This window comes from Dendronephthya gigantea, unplaced genomic scaffold, assembly GCF_004324835.1.
Source record: "Dendronephthya gigantea isolate DGI-Jeju-01 unplaced genomic scaffold, DenGig_1.0 000059F, whole genome shotgun sequence".
In the NCBI taxonomy this organism is placed as follows: domain Eukaryota; kingdom Metazoa; phylum Cnidaria; class Anthozoa; order Malacalcyonacea; family Nephtheidae; genus Dendronephthya; species Dendronephthya gigantea.
The window spans coordinates 416,509-433,361 of record NW_021163069.1 but is presented as its reverse complement, the minus strand read 5'-3'; the positions used below and the strand labels follow the sequence as shown (position 1 = coordinate 433,361).

Sequence of the window (16,853 nt, the reverse complement as noted above, 5' to 3'; positions counted from 1 at the left end):
TAAGTAAACGGATAGATCGATTCGCGGGCAATTGAAGAAATTTAAATATATGATGCAATGTATATTGAATGTGTGCCTAAAAGAAATAATGAAAATTAAAAATTTTAAACATTGAAATTGAACTGAAATAAAAAAAGTGATCACGTTAAGACAAATCTCATTTTACAGAGCATTTTGAAGATAGCAGTTTCTATAACTCTCATAAACAAGTCACAATTTTAAAACCACTAAATCACTAGTTTCTTCGCATCAGATTTTAGCTGAACCGAGATGTTTAAGGCTCTCTCTCAGACGTCGAACTTTTCATGTGCCGATTCGAATGCAAATGGACTCAAACGCAAACAAAGACTTTAGCTCATTAATATCAGGTTCCGCACATGAAAAATTTGACGTCTAAAGCCGGTTTTCCACTATAGGCGGAATTTTTCGCTTGATTTTCTTTTCAATTGTGAGAATTCGACCGTGGCGGATTCCCTTCACTGGTGACAATTGAAAAGAAAATCGAGCGAAAAATTTCGTTCGATCGAAAAACTTCGCGTAGTGAAAAACCGCCTTATAAGGGCCTGTTTACATGGAGCGAGTTATCCCAGCGGGGCGAGGAAAATCGCTCCATATAAACAGACCCTAAAATGGGCCTAGGGTATATAACTGCCGGAAAACAAGAACAATAAGTTGAAATAATATAACTTAGTGATAATGCTAATATATCTGGATTCGAACACCTGCCAAGGTAATTATAATCATCCATTTCATTCATATTCATGAGAAAACGGTTACAATTATGTTTTATAAATTCCACTCACATAGGTATCTCGACAGAGCATGACCATTTCGTAATTGGGTAAAATGTCTGTTCGATTATTTATCATTTCAGCGGCAAGATTGATAGCTGCTTCGTAGCCATAAAAATCTTGGCTATAGCTTGGCACTAGACAACCGATGTAAATCTTGTGTTTGGGAACAGCCAAGGTGATTTGTAGACATCCAAAAGCAAACACAGTGAGAATAATAGTCGACAACATAACTGAAAATTAATATAACGAATGCAGTATATTGTTGTAATCATTTTTGTCACAAAAAAAATTCTCAAGGCACCAGCTGAGTTAAAATAACCATTTTTTATAGTGCGTGTACATATGAGCTAATCAAGGATATCTATTTAAAACTCCTTGCGGTGGAAAAATGTGGGTTTTAACCAATATTTAACAAATAATCATTTAGATACGTCCAGCGAAAGAAAGAATTCCTCTTGTTAGGTAAAAACTACAGATAGTTAGAATTATATATCATATATAATACGACATGCTAATGTTCGAGTTCCTCGTTTTACACTATATACATAACAAATCTTCAGTGCGCCATAAGTAAAAAAGCATTACCTTTTGTGAGGTTTGATCCAGTCGAAAATTAAAATTATCCAAAAGCTGTGATCGTAGCTACTATATTGTTGCAAAATAAGCCTCCGGAGATTGATACAGCCGGTCTCAATATGAAGACTGCAAAACGAGAATATGAAAACGGCGCACTTTTCATTAAATGAAATGTCGGTGTTTATTTTGTTCAAAAACCAAATCGTTTATTGCCTTTTCGCTTTGCTAATTTTACCAATAATGAACGGCGGTCAACAAAGCAAATTGGAATGTCATATAGATACCCTGGGCCCGAATTTGGAAAGGCGAAAAATACGAATTAAAAGGTATAGGCAATACTCGTCTTCTTTTCTGGCAGATAAAAACACGATTCTTGAAACTATAAATTATTTTTACATGAATGACAAACCCTTAGCCTTTTCATTTAATTATGAAGCCGCCAACTTAATTTATGTTGTAATTACGATAACCTAAACACGATTAATCGTCCGACTAATTTGCATCGTTAAGAATGGCTTTCAAATTAATTTACTGTAATTGATTTTTTTAAAATGCTCCATCCAGTGATTAGTTACATCTCGGCCAACCGTGTACAGATGTTGGGGTGAAAAAAAGTGAAATGTTGGGTAATAAAATAAAACTAAAGAACATAAAAAGAAAACACATACCGTTTACCACAATGCATTTCAAACATCATGCATAATAGGCCTAAAATGGAGAGAAGAAAAAACCTAGTAAAGATATGGCATGTCAAAACCATCTCGAAATCTGAGCCTGCAATTTATCGGGGAAAGAGATCAGGGGATCGCGGGCTCTGGTTTCGAGATTGATTTGAAAACAATGAGGTGTTATGACATCCTTCAAAACAACATCCAACCAGATGATCCACATATAGCACGTTAAATTTTGTCAGGTAAAAGAAAAAGGTCCAGACAAAGCAAAATGTGTGATTTAGCTTGCTGAAATTTGGCAAATATTGTAGCTAGCAAGGAAACATAGGTGCATGCATTTGAACAGATCGTGTTTCGAATTAGCCATTAATTCGGCGAGACTTTGAAGTTCCTCAAATAAAGACTCAAGCTTTGTTTTCAGATTTTTAAATCCCCTTAGTTTAAATAACTTACAACGCGAACAGCAGAGCCATTTCATAAGCACGTCTAATATATCGTCGAATTCGGGCTTTACAATATCGAATATAAAGTTATAATGACCAATAATTATGCAGTAGCCTGTTAGAAAATTGAGTCACGCATAAAAGATACTAAAAGATGTTTTATCATGTTGAACACCTTTCTTGATGTTGGAGATTTCCTGTACATTTATAAGGCTAAAAACTTTCATATCGATAGTAAAGACATTTTATTTAAGCACTAAAACACAAATTCCACTATTATGTCATTATTTAAAATCGTTAGTCGAATAAATCGAAGTTTTCAGCATATTTTAGTATCAATTTGTCGACACATTCGTTAAATAATAACAAATTGGAAGCATTTAAAGTTTTCCGGGCTAAAAAAAACACGACACACAATAAATTATGAATAAGAAAAACATTTAAAATTATTTTGTATTTTTAATATCTACGAGTTATACATTTTAACATAATTATACAGAAGTTTAATAAATTTACGTCATTATTCATTACATCAATGATGACTACAGAATTAACATTTAATATGGAATTAAAATCAACATTATCAACAATTATCTGTTTATTTTATGCAGGTAATTACATCTTTATCATTTGGAAACAATAACATCTGGAAAATACCAGGTCAGAAGGTTGTTTTTTTTAATTTATCAATCTTTTTAAATTTAACTTAATCCTTATATACTTAAAAGGAAGGAAAAATTCAAAATAATTACCAGTGCTACAGTACACCTTGCCTATTTCATTCAATCACCATTTAACCCGTTTTGCTCCTTAGCGTCTTCGGTATTCTCACTGAATCCTTCATTTCGCACGGCCATTGGAGATCTCATGCTATCGTTACACAATCCTATATACACACCAGATGCCATTAGTATACGTTCCTCATCCTGTATATGCACTTCTCTGAACTGAGATTCATCATTTCCCTCAGACGTCACCATTTCATCATTCCTGTCCTCATGGATCCCATTGTCAACAACTGTTGCTCCGTTCTGTCCCAGTGGCGCCGGCGATGCGGTTATTAGACCACTGTTTACTGCAGAAGATTACATGCAAAAGTTAGTAAGATTCCATTTTAAATCACTTTTAATGTTGCTCCATGAGAAAGTTTTTTCTCAATAGGTGGAAACAATTAAGCACTGACATTTGAGCACTGATTTAAACACTGAAAATCAAGCCCCTATTCGACTGGAAGTACCGCCATGGAAACGTTACGAGAAGATCTCCCACTCAATGAGTTTGAGTGCGAGTGAGCTTTTAGAATCAGACGTAAATATTGACTAAATTTGTATCTCTGTTTCACACAAAAGAACAAGCCATTAAGGACATGTTACATCATGTAGTGGAACAGTGGCGTAGCCAGAACGATAATTGGGGGGCCAATATTCATATATTCGTGATACGCAGGTTTAATTTCTTTTCAAATCAATTGTCTTTACAGTCTGTTAACATGAATATATGAATATGGGCCGCCCCAATTATCGATGCTGGCTACGCGTGGTAGTGGAAAAGGGAATGAAAAACAGAGATATATAATCCTTCAGAGAATTGGTATATCATCCTTACCTTCCTCGAAATCATCAGTTTGTATCCATTTATGCTTAACATCTTTTGTTTTGACATAAACTTCGTAAACGTCAGATGCCTCCGTGGTTGTGGTGGATGTCATGCTCATTTGAAGCGTTTCCATAGTCCGGGTGCGTTCTTGAGGCTCGGGTGGTAATAGATAATACTCGTATACCTTTGAAGAAACAGTATCACTTAAAATCACTGCATTATAGGTGATTAAATCGGGGTTTTTGCTAACACAAGTCTTGCACAAAGGTGAAGTTCTGTACTTTTCGATGGAATCAACAATTTTTTTCTTTTAAAATAGTTTTTTTTGGTAATGAACAAGTGTAATCAAGAAGGCTATAATAGTTTTAATAAGATTTGATCATGAATAAGTAGACCTGCTTAATGAAAAATATAGACGTGGAAATCATGAAGAATTCAAAATTTAACTCAACTCCCAAAAAGACAAAGTATCACAATTTTGAATATCATCATTTTGAATCACAGCGATTCCACAATTGACACACGGAGGATGAGTAGGTCATCTTACTACCTTGGGCGCAAAGACCATCGTCAGGGCAACAGTCGTGGAAAGTACCACGACAGCAGATACCAATACATGAAGTAATTCAAAGTAAACTGTCTTCTTTAAAACCATGGACACTGTTGCACCAATGGCTGATAATATGACAACATTGTAAACTGACATTCCGATGTACTTGGAGTCGTTTAAAGCAGGTATAGTAACATTTCTCGTCTCCCACGCCAGAAACACACCAAACAGCAACAGAATTCCTTTGTATCCATAAAGAGCTCCGAGTAACTTTGTTCTATGGGTGCACTCGCAGATTTTTAGCACGGGAATTGTAATCAGGTCCCCGGAATCGTCTTTCTAAAACGTTGGAAATGAACACAAATATTGCTTATTAAGTGTATAAGTTATGCATTTCAATAATCATAATCATAAACTTACTATCTTATCAAATATGATTTCCTTGGTTTCCAAGGGATCATAGTAGACCCACATGGTTATGAAGATGACATCGATTACAACCAAGGCCAAGACAAAAAGAAGGAGATGAAAGTCTCGCATCAGCTAAAGTAATTAAGAAAGAATTCTTATCATACAAGACCTCTTGAGAAGAGGCTAAAGTCGTCCAACAACGATGTCATGGACTCCAGACTTTGGTTTGTCATTGTCAGTTACGCACAATTTCAACGGTGTGAAAACTGGTAATTTATTTCTGTGAGATGAATGATAGAGACGTAGCAATGAACTCTAGTTTTTACCTTCTTCTTAATAGCTCGTTGAGCGGTAAAAATCTTGTGTACTCGCCATGTTTTACTGAACAGAGCACCAAAAGACATGGAAAAGGCAACAGACAGCACATAAAGACGCACCTGATAAGACAGGAAATACTGGATAAGTGAAAATCGCGGGCTAGAGAAACAAGATTTGTAAAACTAATGATACCGGATTACTCTTGTACGGTATCTTGTACGAAACCTACCCTGTACGTTTTACGGCATAAAAATCACTTCGCTGTGAAATTTATATGAAAATAATTCGGTACGTTCCATTTAGCTAGGTACTGTGTAACCGATATAAAATCCGCTATCCTCGCGAAAATAAGCATTTTTTTTTAGAAAAATAAACTTTTGGCGACTGCAAGGCTCTTGATGCTTTCGTTTACAATTATTTTTCCTGGCCTGTCTCGATTAAACCGCATCTGTTTTTTATAAAATTTTCACGATATTTTTCACAAAGACGATTCTTCCTTCTTGCCCGCCATCTTTGCGGGAGAAAGGAACATGGAATCGACCAAATAAATCTGGTAGAAAAAGTAATACGGCCATAGCTTACATTGCACAATATTCCCAAGACATGGTCATTTACAAATCTTGAATCAATTCCCAACAAGAAAACAAAAACATAACAAAAGAAGCAGCCAAGAAGAACGACATTGTTGATCATCGGAGAGGACATTCGAACCACTCTAAAAAAGAAATATCAAAGATGAACAGGCGGTCTGTAACTGATAATTAAAAATAATTTACTTACTGCAGACATATTATAGGTGTAATCTCTGTTTATTTACCGCAATATATACTCGGCTAAGTACAGGCAAATATGTATGTTAAGCAAGCAATGTTTCTGATAAAAGAAAGTTTAAAAACTACTAAATGGTAATGATTTGTGGACAATTTAGTATAAATTTTTCGTTTATCGGCCTCTGCATGTTGTAGTGATGATAAAACAATGGGTAAAAAAGAACGTACAATGATCTTCTACGGATTCAATATAGATTGTTGTTTGCATTATCCCAAAGGCTAAATTTTCAGAATCTATAAATTGACATAGCCACAAGTGAATATTTACTCACTTGTGTTTCCTTTTACTGATGTTAAAATGGAAGAAAAATATCGAATAAAACAAGCCCAAAACAGCAAGAATCCAGATGACCGCAAGCTGAAATATGGAGTATGTCATAATCTTCCTTTCCTTTCTTGTCTCATCCACTGGTATTTTTCCATCTGCCAAAATAACTACACGTGTAAACTCGGAGAATACTGTAACTGAAGTGCGGAGGCACCGAAAGCAATTAAGAGGGTGGGGGGGGGCTTCAGAATCTCGAAAAACGACACTTTAATTAGTTTACTAAAGCCAGCAAGGAGAACATTTTAATTGAGGACTTTTAATTTTCACTCCTTAGATTAAATATGGATTCTTATGGAATTCAAATTCGTGCACCTCAGCTTTCGGCAATATATCCATACTGAAGAACGAAAATTACGAAATAAGACATTGCATGACAATGAGCATATAAAGAGCGAGCTCCCCCCCCTACCCCCGTGGCCCACTGCTGCCTCCGCTGCCCCTGTGGAAATAGCAGTCAAATGAAGATATTAAGTTAAAAAAAGGAATATAACGACTTCTCCTATTCTCTTTAATTTACTTATCCTTTCCTCACTTGGGTCATCTAACAAGGAGGAATTTCGTTTTGAACAAATCCGCATATTTGTTCACATTTTTCAGGCAGAGCCAATATGAATTTCAAAATTTTTAATACTTCATGTAAAATGGCAAATGATGTAACTTTTTACCGGAAGTAGTCAAGATTTATGGATTCCGATTGGCTTACTGATAATGTAAACAAATATGCTGATTGGTCTAAGACGAAATTCCCTCTTGCTGGGTCATATATGGGTATAAAGAATAATTGCTTACCTTTCCATAACTTATTAATTTGGTTTTCAAAGAGAGTCATCTGAAAATCTTTCTTGCTAGTGGAAGCGAGCGATCCAACTTGAACCAGCTCCGCTATTAAAAAAACATGGCGACTTAACATATTTCTAATGAGTCATATATTCTGTGATATTTCCTAGTAGGGAACTATAATAATAAGTTACCTTTTCCATTCACATTTCGCATTTGGTTTATTCGCACGGTTCCCAATCTTTGTCTGCCGTCAAAGTGGTGTGGCCCCTGCCATAGAAGAGATATAATTGCCTGAGTTCGTTCATATCATCCTGAATCTTTACATCAAGTTTTACAATAATTCTTGTAAGTTCTTGGTACTATTGGTTTTGCAATAAACAATCTATTTAATAATCCTGAGCTCTTCAAGACTACTCAAAGTGATTAGGAAACGTTATAGAAAGACGGGAAAAGAGTTTTTCGCTCACCTACTGTTTGATCTAATAAATATATCAATTTAAAACAGGAAGGACTTCCCAAAGACCAAACTGAAAAGAGTTCCCGTGCCTCGTATAAATGAATTTATTGAGGGTGGTCAAATCAGAGGATACTACGAGAAATAAAAATCCTCCAAAACAGCAATAAAGATTATACCGTCATCCCTTGAAATTCAACTTCAGCAAGATTCTTAACGTAGGCCTCTCTCACTTTGAGGGACCGAAACTTCGCGTTCTCTGGATGGTATGTCTTAGGCAGTGACAAGGTAGCTTGAAATAGCAATGCTGCAGCCCATACGCAGTCAAACGCATAACTCACGTAACTTTGTGCATTCTTGTTTCTTTTACGCATCTCCGCCATGAATGACTCAGGAGTCTTAAGAAAAATCAAAATATTATTTAGTCGAAAGGATAAACCTTATGTCTTCTAACGTCTAAACCTAAAGGTCTATTAACAGCCAGCCTTATATTGACCGATAGCCATGTGTGAAATCGTCATGTCTAAAGTGTAACAACATGCAACCTTTTTAGTATATCCATAACAAGGAAGAATTTCGTTTTTTAAATTAATTTCGTTTTCGTTCGGCATTTTTAAAGTTCATGTGAAATGGTAAATAATGTACCTATTTACCGGAAGTTGTCAAGATCTATGCATTCTGATTGGGTCACTGAAAATGTAAACAAACTTGCTGCTTGGTATAAAACGAAATTCCCCCTTGTTTACAGTCATGGAAAGTTGCTAAATTTACTGCAAGTAACTATTTTACTCACAGAAGTCTGTATACGACATGCGCCAATTTCGCATTGCTGAATTTTTCGAATTTTACAAAGTTAAAGTTTGGAATTATTTTAATTTTAGTATATTCTTCTACCTGTGGTGATTGATGAAAATATTGTCAGCCTTATAATTACGGTCCATTGGGTCGTAAGGTTGGCTTTTGAGAAGACAATGAATTACGACATGAGAATTACAAAAAATTCTGACATGAAATTGGAAGAAATTTCCTCATATTTTTACGGGTCTGTGTACTTGATCCCGCGCGCTTAGCCGAGATTCAACGAAGCGTGAGATGATTTTGAGGTATTGACCTACTGCCAGGATCATGTTATAGCTATACTCATTTCAATACCACATGCTTCGTTGATGACGGCTAAGCGGGATCAAATAAACTGCCTGTTTAAAGTTTTTTTCTTCTTTCGCGGTGAATCCTTTCGTCCTATAAAGACAGCTATGTATGTAAATAACTTTTCTGGGAGGCCTATAGGCAATTAAAATTTACTTACCAAACGAGACAGCGTTTCGTTTTTATCTGCTCTTATTGGTACTTTGTCGGATATTATAAAGCTATCGGCTGATTCGATGATTTCGCTGATATTGCACTTAGACCCTGGGAAGCGCGAAGAAAATGTTCCAGGACTGAATATCCAGGAGCCAGACAATGATGCAGACAGAAGCCACACATACTTAGGACTGATCATCCCCATTTTGTAAGCCTGTGTAAAATTCATTGCATCAAATATAAGGAACGGCAGATAAGAAAGCTTTCTATCTACAAAGTGAAATTAGTATTATACGCGCATTTTCTAAAGGTGCTAATAAGGCATTCCCGCGTAAAATGCTACGTTTAAAAAAAATTCCTGATTTAAGCACCAGCCAGAAGTGAAAATAAAAGCACAGCAAATGACTTTGAAACAAAACATAATAAAATTGTAACTTGTATAATATTGTATATAACCCTTCCTTGTAATACAAGTTTAATTACAATTTAGTTTACAAGTTAAAAATTGTTCTGAAGATGTTGAGAACAATTTAACGAAACGTTAGCCAATAAGTTTTACATCTTGTTATGTCTTGTTTGGAAGTCATTTGCTGGGCTTTATTTTCATTTTTAAAATTTGCTGACTTTGCTGATATTTTTCATCCTGTATATTATATTAGGAGCGAGTTTTGCAGCTGACAGCTCGGCAATCGTATTGGGGGATTTGCAATGGTCCGCTCTTGACTTGATAGTTTAAAGAGCATTTTCATGTACAAAATTCTTAATGAGCAGTCCCCTCCAAGTGTTAGAGAAACATTTATGAAGATCAAAAATCTTAATCGAGAATGTAATTTGCGATTTCATCGATAATGATCTAGCACGTCAAAAAGTCAAAAACCTATCTCAAACGGAGTTTTAAGTATAGTGGTGCGGTGCTGTGGAATAACCTCAACCTCAATTATGAGATTTAAGTTCAATAAGAATAGTTTGTTTTGAAAGCACGCCCTTTTTGAAAACCAACAAAGAATCAGTGGCGTACGGGAGACAATAATTGGGGGGGGGGGGACATTTTCACATATTCAAGTTAACAGACATGTAAAGACAACGATTTGAAAAGAAATTTATCTTACACAACATGAATATATGAATATGCATGTGCCCCACCCCCAATTATCGTCTCCCGTACGCCGCTGTAAAGAAGGCTAGCATGGATAAATAAATTTTAAAATAAAATAAAATCAGTATTCCCAACTAAACATTCCAATTTTACCAACTTTCGGATTAACTACGAACTAAAAAAGTTATGCATCACATACCTCACAGAAAACCTCAACGGCGCCGTAGGGTGTAAACTCGCCAATTATAATTCGAGCATCAAGTCTCTGAAAAGAAATATAACGGCAACATACGTAGACAGATATTTACATCGTGCAAAGAGCAAGAGCTAGACCTGCAGCGAGTTACACAAAAATGAGGCTAGTCAGCAGGGGTGGATCAAGCACTAGTGCACAAATTTGCATTACAAAACAAAGTGGTTATTTTTAGCTTTTTTCTTGTGTCATGCAAATTAGTGCACTAGTGCTAGAGCCACCCCTGCTAGTCAGAGTTTTCTCTGCCAAAATAAGTCCAAAATTATTTGTTTATTTCTTGATTTTAATTGAAAGAAACATCGTTTTTGTTGCTTCTGACAAGTTCAAACGAAAAGTGAAAGTAAACATGATTTTGAAATTCCAAAAATGAAAATCTGATCACTGTGTAGCCACAGGCCTCTTTCTCAAAATACGAATTCAAACTTTAACAGGCTTTGATACCGAAAGTTTCGGCTTTTAGAAAGCTTCATCTGCGATTTTTCATAACGTGCTTGGTTCTAGAAAAAGTTCTGAAAAAATGAGCTGACGGCCATGTTTTTTAAGATCTGATTAAATTAATTCACAGCAGGTAAAAGCGAAACAGTGTACAGTTAATTCTATTTACACTGTCACCACAACTAAGGGTTATTTCGCAGCCGATTTTCAAGCTAATTTACAGGCGAATTCAGCGCCAGCGACAAATTTTTATCTTCAACCATGGGAGAAGTAAATTTCTAATTGGTACTAAATTGAATAAAACATACTTTTAAATTCTCCAATTGCATTCTGGGATGACCCTCGCTGGCTCTGCTGAATCCCTCGATGGTGATCAAAGAAATATTTAAATTGTCACGAACTATTTGGTCGCGCAGGTCACGAACCGACTGTAAAACAATAAACACAATGAATCGTGGATAACATAAAATCAGTTCCTGGTCGCAAAAAAGGGCAAAAACTAAAGTATTGTGACAAAGATTTGCTAAAAGTCCTCGACTATTAAATAAATAAAGAGAACTACAACGATTTGGTCGCGCAGATCACGAACTGTCTGAAACACAATTGTGGATGATACAAAATCAATATCTGCATGGCTGCAAGAAATGGGTAAAAACTGAAATATCTCGGTTTTCATTGAGCGATATACACCTCGCTTTCGACGAATGATTGCATGGTAAAGAATCAGAGTCCGCTCGACCAATCAGAAAAACCCGCAAAATGTCGGAGGTCATCGAAATCATTCAATAAATTACAAAAAAAATGAGGTAGGCATAATTCACTCACCTCCGCGTGTAGCTTGTCATCATATTCTCGCAAAATAGCGATCCTCTTCCAGCCAAAATATTGTGTCAGTTCCAGTTTGGCTTTATTGAACGCTGATGTTGACGGAACATTGGTGAACAATATATTGTAGTTCACAGAATTTTGGAATTCCACACTACTTGCTGCGTATGACAACTAGAAGAAGTGATACGGATATTTGAAATGAGAATCGCCAAACGTTTGGACAAAACAACAACTATAATAACTTGTAGGTACACCACGTAAGTATTAAATACTGCAAAGCTTTCGGTCCGTTAACCCGGACCTTCATCAGTGCAATTACTTGAATACACGTTTGCGCGTCACTTAAATATCATGTTAGTCGTGATTAGTTTGCTCGCGCTATTAATTAAACGGTTTCATTTAATTAAGTTCTAATTAATGCGCGCGCCCTAGACAAGTATTTGACTAAGAGACACCGAAAAGAGCACGCCACGTACTATTAAGTGGCTTTCCCTCTTGGACGATAGTTTGATGTTTATAAATTTCAATAGGTCCGGGTTAACGGACCGAAAGCTTTGCAGTATTTAATACTTACGTGGTGTACCTACAAGTTATTATAATTACTAAAGTCGCCATGCAATCATACAAGAAAATTAAAACAACAACTACTATACCTGTAGTAGGACATTAGGAACGGTGGGACGACGGCTTTTAAAATTCTTTCAAAATAGTGGTCGAAAAATGAACTTGCCATGTTATCAATCATATCGATACGAATTAAGTACAATTATAATCCCCGAGCGGGCGCGGAGCGCCTGCGAGGGTACTAATTCCGCTCGGAGATTAGGAATTACACCCGGAACCCGGGAGAACATAGCCGAATCCAAAGTTGTCCAAATTCTATGTCATGGACGGTCGACGTTGGGTGGTTTTGTAAGTTATGCGCTTGCGCGAGTAGTCAACAATCGTTCTGATTGGCTAAGACAGAAAGTTTGAATTTCAATGAGAACGTCAGCAATTTAACTGTCATTTCGTAAAAATTTTTGTAAAAGCGTTTCATAAACTTTGTGCAAAGTAAAACGAAAAGAAACAAAATATATGAAGCATAACAGATAGCAAAGATGAACATGCAGGAATACAATCAAGACAAAGCCGTGTAAGAGAAATAATTAATTCATAATCTGCAAGCTTATAAGTGATTTCAAAGGGTACGTGTTTACTTTGTTTCTTTCGTATTTGCTTCGCTGTAAGGATGAGCTGTATTTGTATAATTTTCATCTTTGTATGCCGTTTATTTGTTTAATTTTCAGCTTTGTATAATTTTCAGCTTTTATGCAAACGCATAAACCTGTGAAAGGCTATTACACCTTTGCTTTAACTTCAAAAAGTGTTTTTGAAAGTGTAATTTGAATTTTGATATAAAAAATTCACACTATGAAGCATAAAACGTTTAGCCGTCGACTGCAATTACAGAATAAAATAAAACTTGAGGTCTTTTCTTTGTCTCTGAATATTTTGTACTGTTTTAATCGTTTGAAACTTCGATTTTAAACCATTGCTGCCATGGTGTAATAGAGCAAAATTGAAGAGGCAATGTTTACACTAGCTTTATGATTATTTTTGTGTTCAAAATAATGAAAGCATTAGCTATAATATACTCTGTAAAATATAAAAGACTGATTTGAGTTTTGTGTCATTTCATAATATAAGTTTAGGTCAGGTTTCCTCAGGAAATTGTGTATTTGGTGTGAAATAGCGAGGGGTTGCTGCATGCATGTATTTCTAGTATATAATTCAAAGGGTGGAAAAACGTCCAAGCGGACTGCTTGGAGTTGCACCTTCTAAAAATTAAGGCCTATGTTACACATCGCATTTTGGTAGCGTTGAAGGCAATTCAAACAATATAAATAATGAGATGATAATGAGCTTTAAACCCGGGAGAACATAGCGCAATTTAAAGTTGACTGTACAAATTCTATGTCATGGATGGTCGACCGTTTTGTCAGTTATGCGCATGCGCGAGGGGTAACGGGTAACGGGAACGACGGGTAATCAACAACGTTCTGATTCGCTAAGACAGAAAGTTGGTATTTCAATGAGTATTTCAATAATTTCATTCCACTACTTATGAAGAAATATGAACCAGTCAAATGCAAAATGCTATCAGATTAAAGAATTACCAGCGCAGTAGGTTTAAAGGCGTTCACCGCTAAAACAATTTTGAAGTTACCTGTACAATTTGCCAAACTCTGCTTGCCTGACTTGCAGCAACGGTGGTTTTGGACCACGCTGGACCGATAAGTAAACGGATGGATTGATTTGCAGGCAATTGAAGAAATGAAAATACATGATAAATGGTATATTGAATGTTACCCTAAACAAGATAATGAAATATTTTACGAACTTGCTAAATTTAAGGCAAAAAATATTGGCTTTGTGAGAACGACACTCCTAAGGTGGAAAAATGCTGCAGCAAAAATCTAGAGAATTTTGATCAAACTTGAATTTTATCGAGTTTAACATTTGATTTTTTGCTGCAAAAAAGCGTGTTCAATTCTTTTTTTACTGATACCATGCAAAATCAATTCCTCTTCTATATACGGTTATTACCTCCCGAGTGTGTCTATCTTGTATCTATAACTAAAGCTAGTTGAAGCCGTCGTGCATGTGACAACACTTAACAAGCGCAGAGCGGAAGAACTTCCAGTGATTTTTTATCATTGGAAAACGTGAATATAATTTCTATACATACAAATTAATACATGCAGTGCCTGAAACGGTTAAGTGTATTCAGACTTCAGAATCGACTATTCGATATAAAAGGATGCTTGCTATCTCAGTATTATCTGTGTGTTTTCGAATACATTACAAATCAAAAGTCGTGAATTCCACTCACATAGGTATCTTCACAGAGCATGACCATTTCGTGGTTAGGCAAAATGTCTGTTCGATTATTTATCATTTCAGCGGCAAGATTGATAGCTGCTTCGTAGCCATAAAAATCTCGGTTAAAGCTTGGCACTAGACAACCGATGTAAATCTTGTGTTTGGGAATGGCCTGGGTGATTTGAACACATCCAACAAGTGCGGTAAGAAAGATAAGCAACATAGCTAGAAAAATAATTTAACAAGCAAAAACTAATGGAGAATTTGTAAGTGCATAAATTGTCATGTTCATCTCACAATGTGTCAGCTAGAAAAGGTTTTATTGTTGACTCAAAAGAGACCTAGTTGAATCCTTGAAGCCTCTATAATAAGTTAGAAATTGTCATTAAGGGCTTTGTTCATATGGGCAAAAGTTTTCGCGGTTAGCGAGGGATGAGGGGGGGGGGGGTCAAAAGTTTTCGCGGTTAGCGAGGGATGATGGGGGGGGAGGGGAGATCTCGCCTTGTTAACAAATAATAATATAAACTTGATTGCGTTCATATGACACAAAAATTTAAAACATATTTTCCTCATATGAACGTAATTTTCCCTCTCTTCGGAGTGAATTTCTGTCTTGAGCTGGTTGTATAAAACTCTTTATAACTATACATTTTGCATACATAGTTAAATCTTAGTTAACTCTGCAAAAATAAACGACGCTGCTTGGCCAATTCTGTCTAACTCTATAGTTATGAGTTAACTATATGTCTTTTAGGCAACTCAGTGGCCCCTGGTCAACAACTTTGTCGAATACTTAATTTGTCGACAACTTCGGCCAACCAGGAATAGTAAAACTGAAAACTATGAATAGGCCCTTAAGCCGCGTTTACACTAGAGGTCTAGGTCTGGCCTGGATCAGGACTAGGTTAAGTCTAGGTAGCCTGATATGTGCTGCGTTCACACTGTCTTTCTTGTTGATGATATAGGATAGCCAAAGTAATTGACAATTTACTTGGAAAAAGACCTAAAACACGCCGAAAAGTGGTAATACAAGTATGGATTTGGCCCGGATTTTGTGGCCTAGACCAGGCCTAAACCACACCCAACAACAGATAGAACAGATAAACAACATTCACACGTAGGTCTAGGTCTGATCTCGGCCAGGTCAAACCACGTAGTGTAAACGCGGTTTAAGACAGCTCATCTGCACAAATCGATTACTGCACAAGATGATGTCGTTTGACGATTTCTTCATGATTAAAAATCTCCGTTGTTCACACCGTTTACAATTTTGCATGAACATCGATAAAAGGAACAAAAAAACTAAACAAGTAAATAAATGTCTTATCAATTACCACGATGTAGCATTTCATTTGAAATTGTCATATTACTGCAAGCATGCACTTCAGCACTTGCATTTTTAATAATCACAATAAAACTCTCATTTCTATATATATTATAGTTAAAAAGGTTACTTTTTTCAATTGGAAAATCAAGTTGCAATGCTGATTCAATCGCATGGTTACATGCAACAAACAACACGGAATTCTGTATGTCCCTTACAAATTTTGACTTCATAATACATTATTTTTGCAATATTTTACAATATTTTAGCTTCAAAATAATTTTATTTTCGAAATCGATTGCTTTTGTCGTTTTTTAAAACGAAGACATGAACATTGCCCACTCTACCAGATAGTAATCGAACTACGCAAGTTAAAAAATATTTGAGCAGTATTTCGCTAAGTAAAGATCTTGAATGTACCATTCAAAACTTTTGGCAAAACGCCGGGCTCCGCGGAAGTTCCATGCATATAGAATGCAGCTTGCTATAAAGCTGCTTGGTGCAATAATATAAGCTGTAGATTTCCTGTCAATCAGTATATAACTAAATTATATAACTAACGTCTTATAGTGGACTGATTTTCGATGATCTTAAAAAGACGTGAAGAATATTGTAACCGTCTAATCTTCCTATAAAATTTTACGAAATTTCAACCATACCTTAGCCAAACGAAGTTGTAGAACGCCAAATCCTTGGACGTTCTTTCAGATACGTTCACCAAACATGAAATCCATGTGTGTCCTAAAAATAAGCATAATGAAATGGGAGTCGAATTGAAGTGTATTATATAATGTTCAATTATCTCTGCTAACATTGTTTGATTTCTGCCGGCAATAAATATCTAATCTTGCTGAATATTCGAACATAATGGAATATAGCATTTGGACATGTGTGATAAATTGCAATATCGCCTTGACGGAGACACGCTGCATAAAATTGATTCAATATGATTGATACTCAATGATAAATCCATTAAGCCTTGCGCTTGTGACAGATTAG

At 35.9% G+C, this 16,853-nt stretch overlaps 1 protein-coding gene across 2 annotated transcripts; it reads right to left on the bottom strand.

Annotated features, from left to right (window-relative positions):
- Positions 1-1,809: 1,809 nt before the first annotated feature.
- LOC114530019 (gamma-aminobutyric acid type B receptor subunit 2-like) lies at positions 1,810-16,707 on the bottom strand. 2 transcript variants are annotated; one of them, XM_028551596.1, is made up of 18 exons: positions 16,514-16,707; positions 14,541-14,755; positions 13,875-14,018; positions 11,663-11,836; positions 11,146-11,265; positions 10,349-10,414; positions 9,058-9,267; positions 7,931-8,149; positions 7,489-7,564; positions 7,307-7,399; positions 6,462-6,612; positions 5,942-6,074; positions 5,368-5,478; positions 5,051-5,173; positions 4,631-4,969; positions 4,090-4,264; positions 3,237-3,559; positions 1,810-2,078 (listed from the first exon to the last, which is right to left on the bottom strand). In XM_028551596.1, exons 2-17 carry the CDS (start codon positions 14,751-14,753, stop codon positions 3,267-3,269), a joined length of 2,640 nt encoding a protein of 879 aa, XP_028407397.1. In that variant the 5' UTR covers positions 14,754-14,755; positions 16,514-16,707; the 3' UTR covers positions 1,810-2,078; positions 3,237-3,266. The 2 variants fall into 2 exon arrangements, with proteins under 2 accessions (XP_028407397.1, XP_028407396.1); XM_028551595.1 differs by lacking the exon at positions 1,810-2,078 and having other exon boundaries at positions 2,957-3,559.
- Positions 16,708-16,853: the final 146 nt, after the last annotated feature.

Coding starts and splice junctions, on each gene's coding strand:
- LOC114530019 (XM_028551596.1), bottom strand. CDS start 14,753: ATGTTGCTTATCTTTCTTACCGCACTTGTTGGATGTGTTCAAATCACC. Junction 6,075..6,461: donor ATCAGTAAAAGGAAACACAA/GTGAGTAAATAT, acceptor TTTCTTTTTTAG/AGTGGTTCGAATGTCCTCTC. Junction 5,479..5,941: donor TCTTGGGAATATTGTGCAAT/GTAAGCTATGGC, acceptor CTGTCTTATCAG/GTGCGTCTTTATGTGCTGTC.